Source organism: Aphis gossypii, chromosome 3 (genome assembly GCF_020184175.1).
Source record: "Aphis gossypii isolate Hap1 chromosome 3, ASM2018417v2, whole genome shotgun sequence".
Taxonomy (NCBI): Eukaryota; Metazoa; Arthropoda; class Insecta; order Hemiptera; family Aphididae; genus Aphis; species Aphis gossypii.
This window is the reverse complement of record NC_065532.1, coordinates 47,328,510-47,348,470: the sequence shown is the minus strand read 5'-3', so window position 1 is coordinate 47,348,470 and position 19,961 is coordinate 47,328,510. Positions and strand designations below refer to the sequence as shown.

The 19,961-nt window shown below is 32.0% G+C and overlaps 1 protein-coding gene across 3 annotated transcripts in view; it reads right to left on the bottom strand.

The window, feature by feature from the left end:
- The window catches only part of LOC114120895 (myocardin-related transcription factor A-like), a 61,776-nt gene that overhangs the window by 29,166 nt on the left and 12,649 nt on the right, over positions 1-19,961 (bottom strand). The window contains exon 1 of one of the 3 annotated variants that reach the window (XM_050204857.1): positions 9,672-10,754. The exons of 1 other annotated variant lie outside the window; for it this stretch is intronic. In XM_050204857.1, the coding sequence (XP_050060814.1) occupies positions 9,672-9,732 (61 nt within the window). In that variant the 5' untranslated portion in view covers positions 9,733-10,754. Of the gene's footprint in view, positions 1-9,671; positions 10,755-19,961 lie in introns of those variants that run through there. One more of the 3 variants, XM_050204858.1, reaches the window with a different exon arrangement.

Here is a 19,961-nt window from a genome sequence, read left to right as displayed (position 1 = left end):
GAAAATAAATATTTGGTAGAAAAAAACGCCCGTCCGAGCCAATAATATTAAGTATATTATTTTCGCAAAACGCTCGTAAAGGCCAAACGTGACTCTTTTTTTTTTTTTGGCTACAAGGGCATCGAGTACGGCACAATAATAATGTTGTTGTTGCCGACTCCGCCACGATTGTTATATTATTATTATCGTCAAATGTGTTTATCGGTCGACGGCGGCGCCGGCGCGTGTGTGGTAACCTAACGCACATGGTCCCGTCAAAGGGTTGGCCGGTCCGTCCCGGGTCGCGGCCAGAACGACGGCCGTCGCCGGCGTACGAGCGCATCGACCACGAACCGCAGGTGTGGCCGACCGGATGGACGGAAGACCGGCCAGAACAGCACCATATGGTCCGGCCACCCGGCCGGATGACGTCATAACTATTACGAGGACGTGCCGTAGAATGTATACACATACGCGCGCGCTGCCGTGCTTACTGCTAACGAGAGGTTTTGCGTTTCGCATAATACAACACAGTAATAATAATAATAAGATCACAATGATTACCAAAATGTGCGAAGTCCCTAAAATAATTGGGTGGGGGAGGGAGGTGATCGATTTCTAGTAATTATTTATCCAAAATACGTTACAAAGAAATTTCCTTGGTATGCGCATAATAATAATAATATATTTTATACAAATAATTATTGTCACGTGCGTAAAAAAAATAATATTTATAACACACATACCCGAGAACTCGTAATATTATATTAACGTGTCAAGGGAACGTGTTGCACAATACTGTAGATCAGAGGAAATATCATGAATTGAGAGATTCGCCGAAAACAATTTCCGTCGATCTATCCGAGTTTCGACCGGTTTTTAATTTTTATTTTATCGACGACCGCTATTCACTCTATAGTTTTGTAGAAAATCGCGCACGAGGAAATTGCCTCGACCGTTACGTAAATCAATAAATTGCTATAATAATATACAAGTAGGTGTCATAAAATTAAATTTGTCTACTGGAAAATTATATATTATTATTATAAATTATACTCGCATTAAATAAGTTTACCTCCTAATTAAGCACTTGATAATACAGAATGATCAATTTAACTCGCTATAGATTCAAATTCCAAATAAACTTATTTTAGCTTTAAAAAAGGTTCATATTAAGTAATGTATAGTAAAATAAGATAATCTAGTTTAAGAGTGTTTGAGAAATAGTTTTGAAGTCCAATGTGAATTTATATTCTAGAGTACAGAAATGTGATATTACGTATTATACCCTAAATAATTATGCCCATGACTATTATCCTAAATATATAGAATTGTAATTATCCAAGTCTCCAAACGATATGTATTGATTTTACTGTGTACAAATTTACGTCACATAAGAATCGACTGCAAATTAGTATACGATACACGTAGTTATAATAGCACTATTATGAAAACCAATTGGCATATTCATATAATATACATATTTATGGAAACCAATGGCAAATTCGTTTTGTTGTCATGAGAAAAAACCGTATAGCCACGACAACAATAGTTGACTTTCACCGTAAACGTTTTTAGAAGAAAAAACTACTATCCCATATTATTTTTACTATCATTATTATTATTACTAGGTCAATGGAGGCTCCTATATCTGGCGTTATTTTTAATAACGACATTTAAAATATCATAAGTATACACGAACACCAATATTAATACAACACGCTGTGTTGAAATATACGTATCACAAACCCATATATTGTAGTGCAGCACTGTTTAAGGAAAAAAATGAAATATCTATTTGGCTACAAGGATTGCCTCGTAAAAATACAGTGGCAACGTTCCAGGAGAGTGAAGAGGATTGTTAATAAAAAAAAATTTAGCACCCCTTTTTAACTACCCAGCTATTAATTGTAGATAATGTATAAAAGCGATGTATACGTTTCGATCATTTTATCTTACTTCTAAAAGCCCGTATTGATAGTAATATAATTGGTTAAAATAATATTACACTATACAAACATTGAACGAAGGATTCATTCTCCTGACTAGTTGGCGATCACCAATAGCGAAATAATTATGTACATAATATTAATAATAATGATACATACATAATATTATATACTTATACATCTCGCTAGTTCGAAAAACATATTATACTAGTAATTAGAATAAATATTATAGTGCTCCCTAATAAAAGTGTTTTCATCCTTCGTGCAAACAAATTAATTAAATATTAAATGTAGCCTAGAATAAAAAATAAAAGATAAAAAACAAAAACAGACGACTCGTGCCAACGGTAACACAGATTAGTTTTTATTTCGGCGTCTCACCGTCGCAATCGTGCGATGTAACGACGTCCACACGAACATAATCGGACGCGAGTATAATATTAATTATTATTATTACGATGATGATTCGATATGATTGTAATGTACAATATAATCTCCAAAACAAACATGAACCGTTCCAAACCCTGACGGGACGTCGCCACTGCAATGCGATTCGCAGGAAAACGGTTCGAAATGAAAAAAAAACCTACCTATAGTCTAGTGAAATTTCTTTTTCTACATACCCCCTTCCCCACATTAGCTTATCAACACCCATTCTTAACCATTTTATGATAATAACAATGATATATTATTATTATAAAGTCGTTGTATGACCATCACATATATGGCGCAGACAGGACACGACGCGTATTATATATATAGGTATGCACGCATGTTTGTTCTCTTCTCCTGTCATAATAATGTGAAAGTCTATAAGACGTACCGGCTACATACACATGTAATAAACGTTTTATTACAATAAATCAATGCCACGAGATGACGACGGCGTTGTCGCATTTTGTTTACTCGGCGTATATTATGTTTATGAGCATTATACGATTGCTTCTGCAGGCGTATGGGTACTGAAAATATAATATGCGCAAGTATTATCCTCGTTTTAAAACAACTGAGGTTTGAGCGGTTTTTCATAGTCAAGGCACAAGTAAAATGAACGAAAAAAATAGCAACGTATAAAAAGAATTTAGTATAATATACCGTACGTCGCACTATACACTGTTACTACATAATGTAACACATGTGTTATAATATTCTGTGTATCATCTACACAATTTATAATAATTGTCATAACTCCAAAAATTCGATTTTATGATTCAAAATTGTAATTTAAAGAAAATCACAACACATCGTTTAACATTATCATTGCTTATCAGTTAAAATCAAATAAAATTCGAAGAAATCAGCCAACTCCAAATTTTCGTTATAATATAGGAAAATTGTTTTTTTTATTAGTGATTTTTTCGATAAATAAATAATGATAATTGATAAAGTTGTTATTCATTTAGTTCAATAAATGGTAAACAGCACGTTGACCATGTCCTAGCAAATGGCTCTGTCATATAGTTTTACAAGGAACACATTGATGCGTAATTGCCAGTTATTCCATCAATCTAGAATCTTTTGGATTTCTGTGTTGTTATCGATAGTATAGGATCCCGTTGGTACATATTTTGTACCGTAATTCGCTCAATAGTTGCAGAAATCAGCGATGCAATAACGACTGAAAGAGCATGCATTTTGAAAAATATATGCTATAAAGGTAACGAAACATAGCTAAAATTACTATAATTTACAAAAAAAAAAAAATAATATAATATAGGCACGTTTTTATTATTATTGTTATATTAATTTTAAGAATACCTATTTATAAAAATTAATCGTTTTATCTGTGAAAATCTATTGAAAATTAACTTGTAAAATGTAATAATACGAAGTTACGATGCCTGCAAATTAGGGACCAATGATAATTATAATTTGGTCGCCGACCGGCCTATTGTTATTTATTTTGTTCAGTACAAATTGTTATGACACGAATAATAACTAATAAGTTTCGTACAAATCATTTCTGTGTCGACGCCGGCAATCGCGAGTTATATTGGCGGCTACGATGAATTAATCAACCAGCGGCGGCGGCGCGAACGTTTGCCAACAACCGTTTGATAAATTCGCGTTTTAAAATCGAATCAATCACACGCAATATTATTATGACGTATTAATCGCATATATATATAATTATATATCGTACGCGATACATGTAAATCGCAGAGCAAATCATGGACACCGATTGTTAAAATTTCGATAACGATTACGATGTCAACACTACGCAACGGGGTGACGCTGTGTACACACACATATACATATTATTATTAACAGGACGGGGGATAAGTCTCCGTAAAACTTCGCTTTTTCATGCGGCGGCGACGACGGACGACGACGCGCGCGTTGAGATTTAAACGGCTAATAAAACGCCGGGAGATGTTATTTTTATCTGCGCGCTAGCGCCGCGAGACCGCTGATTCGGATTTTAAGTTGTTTTTTATTTCGTTTTTTTTTTTTTTTTTACACTGGTTCTCTGCATTGATCAATGCGTTTTATAAAAGTCACGCGCGTGCGGTTTTTTAAATTTTAATCGCTGTTTGTCGGATTTGTTTTGTGCACTTTCTACCTATATCTATATGAATAATTAACTATATACGTATATTGTACATATATATATATTATGTACATACATTATACATGTGTATAAATAGTATAAATAGTGTGTATGTGTATGAGTAGTATGTGTGTGCAATGTGTATATTATATAGAGAGAAACGCGTAGGGTTCTACATTTTTTTCTTATAATTCGCATCTTTATGTATATAATAATCAGTTTAATTTTATTTACTCTTTTTTGTTTTAAAATGTTTACATGGAAATAAGAAATAGCGGCACGCACATAAATAGTACAATCCTATACGTATTATTCACCGAGTTTAATATTAATGAATAAACAACAAACATTGCAATCCAATCCACCGAATTCTTTTTTTATTCTTTGAATACCTAAAACTCGTCTCGCGTAGGTATGTGCACCAGATCAGTTCTACAACTGCATGTCTGCTCGTGATATGTATTGATAATCTCTGTAAACGTTTCCAAATGACTGTTCTAAAATAATGTGTTTTCAATCGAATGTTATAAATCGTTAAATATGCAATAATGACGTACTTTTATTACTGTACTCGTATACTCGACTCAACAGAATAATAAAATAATAAATGTATTGAATACGAAATCGAAAAAAAAAATGTCTTACTCTCTTATACAACTACAAAACATAATATAAAACTGTACAACCAATACATACTTTCAGAAAATAAAACAACTCACGTTTTTGAATTTAAATAAGAACTATAAAGAATTGACATAATATAATATATTAAATATTATTATTGATATCTAATTCATTCAATTGCTATATAATACAAATAATTGTTTTTTAGTAATAGAATGCATTATTAAAATATGTGGTTAAGAAACCAAGTATATTTGAAAATTATACAAAATAATATATACAATGCTGAACAACAAATTTACCCAACGATTGAAAATAACCGAAAAATCGGAACTTTCCCAGGCAAACCTATACGTGAATATCTACTTATTTCACAGTCGATCCATTCACGTTTATAACTTAACACATTATTTTGAAGTGTTACATTTGTAATTCTTTTATTTTAAAAATGTTTGAAATTTGTTCCTTTTTGAATAACAACATACATTTGTATGGTATTACAAAAAAATTGTCTGATCGGAAATGCTCAGATATTTCAATTTATAAAATCGAATTTTGAATAATAATAAAAATATTTAAAATATATGCAAATAAAATTAGTATGGATTAAACATTTTCGGGAATACCACTGAATCACGGTGTACTACACTCGACTATTGTAAAATAAAAACGTACCACGAAATTAAAAATTTATGTCGTCATTAAAAAATCTAATAACGATAAAATATTATAAAAATAAAGTGTTTTTTTCCAAAATTATTGTTTGTAACGGACATAAAAACGCCAGTAAAATTGTTACGTTGGAAAAAATCAAAACTTTTCGAAATAACGACTGCACACAGACACTTCGACCACAGATCCCCCCCCCCTCGTATTAGTAAACGTATAAAACGAGTACAATATATTATTTTACACGATGATAATAATATATAAATCGATGGCGCCGCGGATATTGCACAACGATTTCTCACGTCGGATGTTTGTGTGTGTGTGACGTACCGTTCGGCGGTGCGGCGTGCAACCTGCCTACGCGCTAGATCGATATAAAAAAAAATATGATAATCAACGCATAGCGTACATATTCGATTGTACACTGCACAAATCGACCAACTGTCAACAACAGCGATTATCAGTTATAACTATGTAATAATAATAATAATAGATATTATTATATTATTTATTATCACAGCTGCGGCCTTAACTCTATTCCTCCTCGCACACAACCATCGCCATCAGTCCACCCATTACACAGCGCTGCAGGAGGAGCTGCACGAGCCGCGGGAGGTGTACATTTGTGTGTGTGTGTGTGTGCGTGTGTGTGCGTGATTGGCGTCGTCGTCACTTTATCGTCGTGACAAATTCGCATCGGCATTCGTTGGCAAACGACAATGTGGGACTCGACTATAGTCGGCGAATGCCGAACCGCGGCGGCGGCGGCGGTAAATCTGCTACCTAAACGCGACGGGCGCGCATAGCACACAAGAAAACTCGCGTACTCGCGCGCGTATTAGTACGCGGTATATACCGCACGCACGTACGCGCACGCGCAACGCCTCTCCGGGCCGCCGCGTTCGTATTATATACGTACGCATAATATATGTTTTAGAACCGAAAATAGCGTTCATTCCGCCCGGCCGCCCGGTGCCAACAAAACGCCATCGCACACAATCGCGCCGCGCTGGCGTGTGCCAATAACCACCAATATAATACGCTCTAAATAGGTCCGACTATAACCCCATTACGTACGACCGATGCTGCGCGCCGCGCGATCACCTTGTCTCCAGGACGAACGTCAAAATAATCGCCAAACGACCCCGACCGTCACCTGTGCACCGCCGCCGCCGCCGCCGCCGCCGTCCCGCTCGCATAAACATTATAAATTCTTCGCCGTAATACGCACTGTGATGTGTAACAATATTATTATAATACATAATAATATAGGCGTAGGTACGGTGGGCACATATTTTTTGCCAGGCGGTGTACGTTATGCGGTATATGTCTGTAGAGAAAGAGTGAGAAAGCTACTGGCAGCGGCAGACGGAGTCGGGAGTAAATAAATTGTTTGGCGCGAGATTATAACAATATATGAGATGTACACCTGTACGTCTTTTTCGATTGTTCTCTCTCCCAGGACTACACTATCGGTGTACGCGAATAATAGTAATGATATATAATAATATTGTAACGAAAATTTATCGAAATAAAAGTATTAAGTATCAATCAAGTACACACACATACACACACACACAGGTCAGTTTACAGTCCCTATATAATATATTATATGACTCCAAATGATATATCGTGTTGTAGTAATACAACTGGTTGTTCTTATTTTAAATATTAACTGAAATATTGGTCTTACAATAATCTATATGAGACAGGAAAAATAATGAAACCGTATGTATACTAAACTAAAAAATAATTACTTATTAGAAGATTTAAATCGGTAGACAGTGATGCTATAGGTGTATCCCAACTGTATTAATTTATCAGATATCAGTAATTTATTGTAAAAATTAATACTTTACATCGTTTTCGTTCCGATCGTTATTCAGTCTTGTACGTTGTTACGGGCCGATTAAATCATCGGAATATTATGATTTTTACCCCCTCCCCTCATATAAACGGAAGCCGGTCGATTAATTTTTGGAACCTATACACCGAGAGGAAACGTCCCCGTGTGTGTACATGTGTGCAAACGCATCTATTTATGACGCTAACTGGGTCATACGGTTCAGGTGCGTACATAAAAGACTGCCGTAGGGTTAACTCACGTGTACAGTATACGAATAGGTATATATTATATTATATATAGTGTCATATAGTGGCGTCACGGTTGCAGCGGCAGCGGCGGAGCGGCGGCGGCGGTCGTATTTCTAGACTCGGCCGCCCGCACCCGGTGGACCCGCTCTGTGTCAAGGACGTTGTTCAGCGACGACCGCGAAGGATAAAAAGGACGACGGCATTTCGCTCTGCAACTGCTTTTCATGCTGGAGAAAGCCACGCATACACGACAAATAATACTACATGGGTAAATATACGTATGTATGTATGTGTGTGTGTGTGTGTGTATGAACACGACATAATATACTATATTATTATCATTTATCTTTTACACCCAGATTTACTATACAGACTTCGATCTACGCGGTTCTGCGCTGTTGAATGAAACGTCCCACACACGGATACTGTTGCTGTAGAACGATCTCCACGCGATTGCAACAATTCATCGACGATTGATGAAGAATAAATTAATGAACGGCCGCGTGTTCATATAACGAATATATATAATATTATTTATGTATAAGTTTTATAGGTACGCCCAGACCGCCAATCCGGAGTTCTGCTGGCGGCCGTGTTTTTCGTTTCGAGCGATTTATAAAAAGAACAATCGCGTTTCCGGGTTATATCATTATAATATTATATGTTATACTGCAGGATGACGACCAGCCGACCAGCATTCAGTGTCGCGTAATTACACAGAATAATCCTGCCACGCGCGTATATATACAGTCCGAGCCAATTTGGCGACTGCATTTAATATTTCCTCTGGTCCGGAGAAAAAATAAATAAAAGTCAAGACTCAAGAAACACGGTAGAGTGGTTGCATTAGTGTGTTTTCTTTGAGTTTTAAAATTAATTATTATGGTCAACGAACGTCGGCAAGTTAGTGAAATAAAAAATTATGGTTCTATACATATTTTTTACTACAACGTACAGAGTAACGACCGTCGTCGAGAATATTATACATTGTACTCGTACATAACTAAAATAGCTAAAACGATAATGGTTATAGACACCGATTTATTTATTGCAAATATAAATTATAAACAATCGAAACATCTGAACAACGATTTATCAAAATGACGAAACTTTACATTGTGAACATTATTCTCCATATATGCTGGGATAATAAATTACATTAGTATGTATTCAATAAAGCTCCTCTGACGCTGACAATTAGCATTGATCTACGAAATGTCTACTGGGATAATTACCAGTGATAAGATTCGAATAAAATAATATTATTTGAATTTCTAAAGAGTCGACTAGGCGGTTTGGCAAACGTCCTGTTTTTTTTAAACCACACTATATAAATATATATGTACCTTCATACACACACACTGAAAGTGTATATCTATGCGTATCGTGCGCGGATGCGACGTTTATCATTCGTAATCATCTACTGACAGGAATATTTTCTGGCGTAAACTGGCCGAAACTAATCTAGGACGAGTTTCGAAATACTATAAAAGCATGCTGTGATTAGAAGAAGTATTAAGGACTTATCTTACGCATTGATTACCGACAAATTCTTCAGTGATGGTAAACTCCGCGAGCAACAGTTGGTCGGTCCAGAATAAAACAACGCAACGACAGCTGCAGTCACTTTAGAAAACAACTCGCGCGACTGATCTACACACCGTTAAATGCGCAAATTCGTGTACCTATATATTATTGTTTACTAAGAAGTTCTGTTACGTGTTTACATCGATGCACGACTGATTACATGTGTAGTATATATCACGTTAAATATTTGTATTGTATTATATTTTATTCAACAGTACCTTGACAGTGTTTACAACAGCATTTGGCATCTGGTACCTCTGTGCTGCTGCTGACCGGCATAATGACCCAGTGACTCTACGGGAGACGACCTCCGCGCTCGCCGTTCCTCCCATAACACGTGCCCCTCGCCACCACGCGCATCACCGCCGATGAGCGTCGGGACCGCCGCCGTACCTCCGCCGGTTCCGATGGCGATTATGTCGGGACGATGATAAAGACGGGCCGACCCCAAGGGTTCGCATACATCGGTGAATGGTTGCAAGCACCCAAATGACGGAGGTGAACAAGGTTTTGGCGACGATACTTATAGTAGTACACACACGACACACCGTTGCGTTACGATGCGATAAGATACGATACGATAAGATACGATACGATACGATACGGTACGATACGACGGCGACGATTAATTTCCGTGTGATCAACACAATATGGTCAGAATTATTGTTTTGCTTTGAACGTGGTTAGTATACATAGTAATATACTAATATACATACGCATATAAAAGTACGAACGAAAAATTCGGAAAATTCAAGTATGTTTTCTCTTAGATACGAATCATTAGAACCAAAACTTATTGTAGGCTTCTTTTTGTGCGTGCTTGAGTGTACTTATTAAGATTGAGTGTTTGTATGCGGGTGTGCCCGTGTTGTCGTGTAATTGTGTGTGCGATCGTTCGTTGGAAAATAAAAAACTGTTTACATCGGTTTTGCACTGTGCGCGGGGTAGGCTGGCGTTTCGGCGTCTGCGGGCCGTATGCGTTATAGTAACGTGGTCCCGGGGACGTCGAGCACGCTCGGCATCAGTCGGACGCGGAATTCTTTGGCGTCCATCCAAAATATCTCGTATGCGTGTGACTCACGGACGACGGGTGCCGAGTAAGAACCCGTGGTCACACCCCCCTAAACGTCAGTATACGACCCTCTTCCGGATGTATAAATACGTGTACGAAATATGACTTATATAGGCTGTATACTATGAATACGCGATTTCCGGGTAGTCCATTGACGAAAAAATTAAAAAACAAATATAATTTCTACTTTAAGCTTATTATAATATACACATCTAACTTTTCCGAAACCTTAATTATGTTAAAGAAACTGTGGTTTATTACGTTTTCATCCTTGGTGGTAAAAAACCTACAAAAAATACCACTCCCCTGAATAACTGCAAGATTAATCAATGTCACATTGTCGTGCACACATAAAATATGCCTATATTTATGAATTATCAGAACAAGATTAATAATAGAGAAACATACGCACATTCACACTTGAGGCCAAATGATCCCTTTTATCAATTTTGAAAATGTAAATACATATTTTTAGTATAATATATCATATGATTATTAATCCAAGCCTGTAAATTTTAAGAAAAATAAAAATGTTATCATTATCTTTATGGAAACTTTTTTGTATACACATAATATAATATAATATATATTATAAATGTATTATGTAAGTACATCATACAGATATGTATGTGTTCGCGTGCGACTAGGAATTTATAATTAATCGCGCAAAAATATGCAGCTAGACCCTAGAGGAGATCTATATTTAGAACTCGATGCGAACCCCGGCGAATTTATGGCCCAGTGTGGGCAGCAGCCCGTTAACGATGCACTTTTTCGCACTTTTACCCGTGCGTCGGGGTCAAAGATAAGCTGCATACGCGCGGAGGAGTAGTGAAAATCCGCGGCCATCAACAAACTCAACGGACCGGGAACGCGCACAACCAGAGCCCAAGGGCGCCGCCACGTTATAATATTCGCTATATCAATACTGCAAACGATAGATGTGCGAGCTATAAAAAAAATGCCACCGACGCGAGACTTAACCCAATTATATTATACTACACATATTTTAACGGGGGGAAGGGGATGAGGTGTTTGTGTTTATTTATCAATGCTCCACCACAGTATTATACCCGCTGCTAAGTTTCGATTATGTTCAATTAAAATATTGCATTCTTGGCGCCGTGTTCCTCTTGCACCAGACACCTCAACGAGTATATAGCAACGGTATACATAACAATTATATTAATGCGCATTATTCTATAGTTTATTATTAAAACATGGATAGACAATATATTTATATTGATAGTTTTTTATTGATGCGATACAATGTTGTTACAGTTCTGTCAACACCTGATAAAATCATGATAGGCATTTACATTATACATATACATAATCTATATTATACTGTATAACCATATAATATCTATTGCGATCTATAATAAAACACCAACGCCCGTGTATATATTATTTAAAAAAAATGTTTTTGTCCTTCAGATTTTAAGTACACCTGCAGGCCTAATCAATTTAAAATAAAATAAACAAGATTTATGGGTATAGAAAAAAGCACTAGCAATAATGCACCAATTTGCAGACTACATAAAATAAAAACACACAATATAGCGTTAACGAAATATGCGATTTAATAAACATTGGTTGGTATTTATTGTAAATATCTAGAATATTTCAAACATAATCTAAGATATATGTTTATTATAAAACAAAATTCCAGAAAAATACTGTTGCGTGAAATGACTGAAGCATTAAAAATTATATTTCGTTACTATTTAAAATTGATTATGTCATCCTCAAAATGCTCATAATTTATGAACTGATTAAATTAATTCTCGGTTTAAACAAATACACATATCATATACTCAGATCTATATTTTGAGTCCAAAGCATATGCTTCTACTTAGTAGTTTAATACACACATTAAAATTTATTTATTAACCTAAAAGTTACTGCAGTAGTTTTGTCATTTGTTGTTTAACAATTTTGAAACTCATTTTTAACGTTCATAAAATATATATTTGACGACATTGAATGAACAAAAATAAATTTATAGCATATAGAAGATTAAAATTGTTAAATACGTCCTATAAACTTGTGCAGAAAAATGTTAAACGACCAAATTAATTTCCTTAGAAAGTAATTATTTTCACTATAACAATATGTTAAGATTTTAAGAATTCCTGGCACAATATCATATAACTAAAAGTGATAGCAGACTTACTTAACTAAACAATTTATGTAAACATTATATAGTATGATCACTGTTGTTGGCAAATAGATGATCATAATTATTATAACTTCAACACGTGGAAAGTGTTTTATAGCTTTATAAGGTGGAAAGGGAGAAAACTATCGAAAAAATGTTATTCAATTTATTACAAGATTACATTACAATGTAAGAAAGTTTTTACGGGTATTTTTAACATAATTCTAAATGAATTTTTATAAATAAAAATAAATTATAATTTATATATAGATTCAACATTTTGAAACAAAAATGTATAATATACAAAAAATGTACTACTCATACAAATCATACAAGTAATAATATAGATAATATAATGTTGAATCATCCAAATAGAATTAATGTAAGATCTATAAAATTAAGTACTAATATAATTAAGTATAAAAAACGAGGAATATACCCAAAATAATTAATGCAAACATTGGCCACACTTCAATTGGAAATCATTGAGATTGTAAATAGAGCAGTTTATTGTTAATATATCAATAAAACCGTGTAAATTGCTAATTTTGAGTACAATTAAAATTTGGTAAGACAGTAAAAAGAAAATTCATGAAATATATTTTTTATTTTTTATTCACTAAATACATATTATTGCGTTATGATAAAAAACTCATTTTATAAATGTCTGCCATTGCTATATCTAAATTAAAAATACGTATTTTATTTAATTATTAAAGTAAACGCAAACAAAGCTATTGTGGAGGAGGGGAGAAGAATGAGAAATATATATGATCTAAGCTTTCAAATATATATATGTTAATTATATGCTCTTTCCAAACGACAAAACATGTGTAAATGTACACCAACGAAATTTGAACTTTGCTGAAATGAGTGCACCACTGCACAAAAAAAATTTTTCGCAAAACTCAGATCAAACCTAAAACACCGTATTTTCATTAAATATAACCAAGTACCTATATATAATGCGTGAATAATCTGCACTGCAACAACAAACAGGAAAGACGCATGGGCGAATGAATCGTCGTGGGCGCCATCGGTATAAGAATGGATCGGACCAGCTGATCAACAGGTTTATACGGCTATTTCGCGATGTCGAATGTATATATATATATATATATAGACAGAGAAAAATAGTATACTGGTTCGCCAAAGCGAAGATATATTTTTATTTTTTGTTTTAATCCAGGTGGGCGACTCCGATGGGCGTAATAATGCAATAATATCCGAATTATGAAGACAAAATAAGAACAGAAAGACGCCCACTGCACTTGAAATACACAGTGTTTTTATTTTGTAAAATCTATAAATTAAAAAAAAAAACGCTGCCAACTGACCATTAGACTTTCATATAGATATTTATTTTTTTTATATATATATACTCAGATTAAGTCATTTTGAACAAAAATCATTACTATATTATTCTTTGTACGTGAAAGAAAATATTTCAAAAGCTGTTATCACCATAATTTTCTGTTATTTTATTATTACGAATACCTACATACCATGTTCCCTCCGAAAAAAAATTATTTATACTTTATCTAGATTCTAAATTCTAATTTAAATTAACTAAATTAATCGTATAGATAAGTAAACACCAATAATTATGAAAGTTAACTATAAAATTACGTTAAAACCATAGAAACTGTGAGCCAAACGTGTAAGCAAATATACATACTTATTCACATTCTAAAAAATTTCTGTTTTAAGTTAACAAAATCCAACTAAATATTTTTAAATATTACCGATAAGGAAAAAATCTTACAAATATTACCAAATATTAAACAATTTAACTTTAACCGATAATATAATATTATTTTGAAATTAAAAGTGAATAATAGCTATTATGAGTATATACAATATACATAATATAAATATATAATATATGTAAATATATATATACATGATTTATAATGTATATACTTAAGAACTAAGTATTTATTCATGTACCTTGATTTAAAAATTATTTATGACATTTCATAGAATAATATTTAAAATATTAATGTTCATTATGTATCGTTTTTATGTCTAACAAGCAATGAAATATATATTTTCATTAATTACTCATGGCGTACTAAAATAACTATTATACTTATTGTTTTCAATAATTTCCATTATCAATGCCTAACTAACAAAAATATATTCGAATGATTATTAACTCATGTTAAAGTGTAGGTACTAAAAGTATACGAAAAAAAAATAGAGTTTCCTCAATCTATATGGTACAATTGTAAGTACCAAAAAAAAAAGTTATATTTTTTACTACAATGCACGTCAAATCAGATTTTATGTTTTAAGTATTAATATTTTATTTATGAAAACACATTAGTATTATTATTTAACCCGAGTTAAAATTAAAATACTAAACATATTTTTAGCATTTTGTTATTTCGATTTAATAGACTTGTTAAAAACATACTAGTTTTATAATTCAATAAAGGGAAAGTGCAGTTTTTTATGTATTCAACACGAATAAACAATATATTATATGGATTTACCGTTTACACTCAACAGTATGAACCCGAGGACGCGAATGAGGAACTCATTGGAGCAAAGCTGCAACATGCATGAGTATATTTTAATGGTCAAGACTAGAGCTAGGATTTAATGACCTAAAAGATACTCAAAAATGCACTAAAAAAAATGCAAAAATGACGTAAAAACTTTTAAAAAATGTACTTAGATGAATTAAAAAAATTTAATTTTAAAATAATAGTTATTATTTATTCATGTTTTATACAACACAAAATAGGTAAAAATTTGTTTTCAGAAATTAATTTAACAAATATATTCAAATTTGAGTGAATTGGTATATTGTTGAATTGTAAACTTTTTTCAGATGCAACTGCAACAATGCAAACTTTACAAAAAAGCATCATACCGTCCGTAGAAAAAATATCGGCACCAAACTCACTCACAAAACTACGTAAATGGCTTCCTATACATTTGACATAACTTTTGGCATTTTTAAGATTTTTAAAGTATAATTCCTTTTTTAATATAATATAATTTATATTATAATATTATTTGTTCTGTATTGTCTACAACAGTGATTTCCAACGTGGGCGCTACCGCCCCCTTGTGGGTATTTTTTTTTTTAAGAGAGCGTTTTTCTGAGGGGGCGCCAAGGGGGGCGCTCATCTATCATTTACGTTTTTATTATTCATATTATTAATAGGTATTTAAATATAAAATTAACTAAATTGTAGCATTAAAATATTAAATCATTTTTTTCTTTAATTAAATATAGCTTATTAAAAACTAAAATGTTAATGTTTTGAAAAAATTAATTGGTGGGGAGGCGGTATGAGATTTTTAAAATCTGAAAGAGGTGTTGAGTAAAAAAAAGGTTGGGAAACACTGGTCTACAGTTATGATCGGTGTAGAACCACGTAGTTACGTGTCGTATTCACGATACTAAAGCAGCTTCTATTGTATACATATATAGTTGTGGGTTAGTTCGATATTTAATATTATCAGATACATCGACAATTAATTATATAACTCGTATAATTTTTAATATTAATGGACTTGAGTAGGTAATTGGGATTACTATAACACAAAATATAACACATATTAAAAAAAAAACTTGAAATAAACAAAAACGAGTTTAAATACACAAAATTAACGTAATGTTTGTAAAAATGACTTTAAAAATACAATAAAATGAATTTAACATGAAAAATGCAAAATAAAAACTAAATATTCCAAATTGTTATACAACGAAACAAATTTAGTTTTTGGTTAGAACTATATAGCATTTAAAGGGAAAAAATGCAAAAATTAACCAAAATTCTAGCTCTAGTCGTCATGACCCTCATGGTCTATGTGACTAGGGAAAACAAATAATTACAAAATAATCAAAAAGTCTTCTCGAGATTTACACACGTCATGTAGCGACGTAGGACTAAACTGCAAACGGTCTATAACTTATGAAGAATCACACGGGAAGCCAGTCGATTGTTCTGTACCATGATAATAATGCACAATATAATATACTATAGGTATTAGGTAACCCGTAGCGGAAAAAAGTGAAATGAGAAAAATAAAGAAAGAACGATTTTTTCAACGAAATTTTACATAATATAATCATACTGACGATGGGATGGCAGTCGGACGTTGTTTGTGACAACACATATGCACAACAAATTACTGTGCATTTACGGTCTATTCGCCCACATAAATTGGCACATGTAACGGACATTTTTTTTCCTTTCTTCACCGCCAAAAAAACACGACCCGGCAACAGCGATTATTGCGATTTTTTATTTTTGAAACTAGCAACACACACACGGATTCATCTAAAACAACAATTCCAGACGCCTCCGGACAACAACAGACCATCGGACAAAACGAGCTGGGTGACCGCGTAGATACAACACGCACCAAAACTTTTCACGCGAGAACATAATAATAATATAATGTGTTCCCCTACCCAAACAACTCATTTGCTACACCGTGAAAACGTCTTTCGTCGTTTTCAGCGGACCCACGCGGTTTCTCCGACTTTTCATCGCGACGGATATATAAGAATACTTGCACGCAATTTACATGGTAAATTTTTCTCGCAAAATCCGTAAATCAATAAATAAACGCACACAATGTACACCAACAGCCGTTGATGGTTTGACGACTTTATAATTTCATGTTTCGAGTATAATATGTGCATGTAGTATATAATATTATATATCTAACCTATGGAATATATATAGATATATAAACACTGATAATATGCACATTATGTCATTATTATACATTATACTATATTCTGTCCACTGGTATAATTCATGGACATTTCACACGTTCGATAAAAGAAAACTCAAACAGAGACATTTACTTTTTTCAACAGTGATTTTTTTACAGTAAAACTTAATCAGAAAATCAGAAATTAGCAGGATTTTTAATTATACCCAATGCTCAATAAAAACACGTAAATAATTAAATTTTGATTTTAATAAAGGAATTATACAAAATGATTCTCTAATATTCCAGTTAATAATGAATTTATTCAATTTCTGATATTTGGAAATTTTAAATATACTTAAATAGTATATTTTCAAATTATTAAAATAAGTATACTAATTATTGAGTATCCTGTGGAGAATGAAGATTCAAACTTCTATCTTTCAAATGAGAGTCCTTTTTTTACTGTAATTTATTTAGTGGGTTATTTTTCAAAAAATCTTGATGTTTCTAAATCAAAATTCAAACAAGTAATTTTTCAATTATTAAATTTTTTATATCAAGAATAAAGTTATCAAAAATTATTTTAAAAATATAAAATTATTGTAACATCGAATATAATATTTATTATACTTGAAATGTTTTTATAATTATAAATATTGATAGATTAATATAAATAACTTATAATAAAAACATTATCACGAATCTATTATCCTTAGTACAAAATGTTAAATAACTCTAAAAACTACTCATTAATATTTTTATTTTGACACGGAAATTGAAAAAAATTATTTTTTTTAATTTCAGAAGACTCACCTGCTAAATGAATTATAGTAGAAAAAAAGGAATCAAATTTTAAAAATAGAAGCTTGTACATATCCACTGAATACAACTTCAGTAGGTATACTATAGTAAAAAAATCTCAGCAGTTTGAATATAATATTTTATATATTATATAGCCTTTAAGTAAAATTAAATCAAAATACAGATATTGAATAATTGCGTTATTCACAAAGAAAAAGAGGTACCTAAGTGTGCTTGATAAATCACCTTATATAGTTAAGAATTAACATAACAGACGTCTAAAAAACAATTAACATAAATCTATCTATTACCGTAACCAAAACACTTACATAAAACAAAGTATAAAATTATTTTATTTTTAGAATACAAAAGTATTTTATTTTTTATCTAAATTTTAATTTAGAAAAATTTAATAAATATGAAATTTTTATATTTTAAACTACATTCCGTTATTAATTCACTCTTGTATTTGTTCATAAAACCACCATCAATCTATGGTTTTTAAAAGGAAGCCAATTTTTTTTTTTTTAATTATCTGAAGCAGAATATTTTTAATATTGAAATAAATAAATAAATGGTTTATTTCAATAATACGTATTTAAAGCTTATATAAACCATTCCCGTGTGTCATAAATGTTATAGAATACCCTTTATTACTGTATTTTCCATAACTAAATTAGTTGTAAAATGAAATATCAAATTAGATGCATGAAATATAGTAATATATATTATTAGGCATATGATTATTTACAAAAATAAATATTAGGTAATCAAAAAATACCTTTAAGTTCAGTAGCTATTTCAAATATTAGGGTAATAAGATGTTTGAATTTCAATATTTGATAGGTGAAGTGAAAAAAATCATTTAATATATGTTTAAGAATTACTGGTGTAATTAAACACAAAATATCATTAGAAAATTGCATTATAAGACCGAGAATTTTATTTTCGGGATAAAATTATGTACATCTATTTCTCGACCAAATTATCATTTATAAGCATTCGTTTTAAATAAACTTATTAAAAATAATTTTTCATAAAATACAGCTGATCTACAAGACTCCTCTGGCTGAATGATCCAGTTGAAAAGAAATTATCTTTCAACCCAACCGTGGGTGTAGAGCTATGAACGAACAGCATTTTTATTGGTTTCTTCAGTTATTTATGTTAAACTCGGTGGTTATTTGGCAAAACCTCGTTAAACATAAATTTTGGTTGACGGGCAGACGAAAATGTTGGCATACAAATTTTTAGACTTCAGTGTTCCGGTGTATTAATCAAATTAAATACGGCAAACACCAGGAGAAATCGAATTTTTTTGTAAAAAGCAAAGTTGTTAATTTGAGGAAAATTAAACAATTCTATTTAATTAGTGAAAAAAATAAATTCATTAAATAAAATGAAAAAATAATAATAAGAACCTGATTATTACTATAGTTTTGTAAATTAAATTTTCGTGAAACAAAAGTTTATTTGATAAAAATGTCCAATGTTTTTGTTAGTTTATTCTCGCATTATATATCATTTAAAATATTAAATTTTAATGAATTATAATTTAACTATAAAGGAATAATTACCTCATCATTTAATAATAATCGAAATATTAATATTAATCGAATAATAATTTGGTAAAATGTACACCTCAAATACATTATAACCTCTCTTTTTTAACATATTTCATATAAGTTTTAACATTTTTCTATTTAACTTCTTGCATGAATGTTTAATTTTAATTTTCAATACATATAATGAATTCATTTTTACCCGTTAAAATTGTCATACATTTTA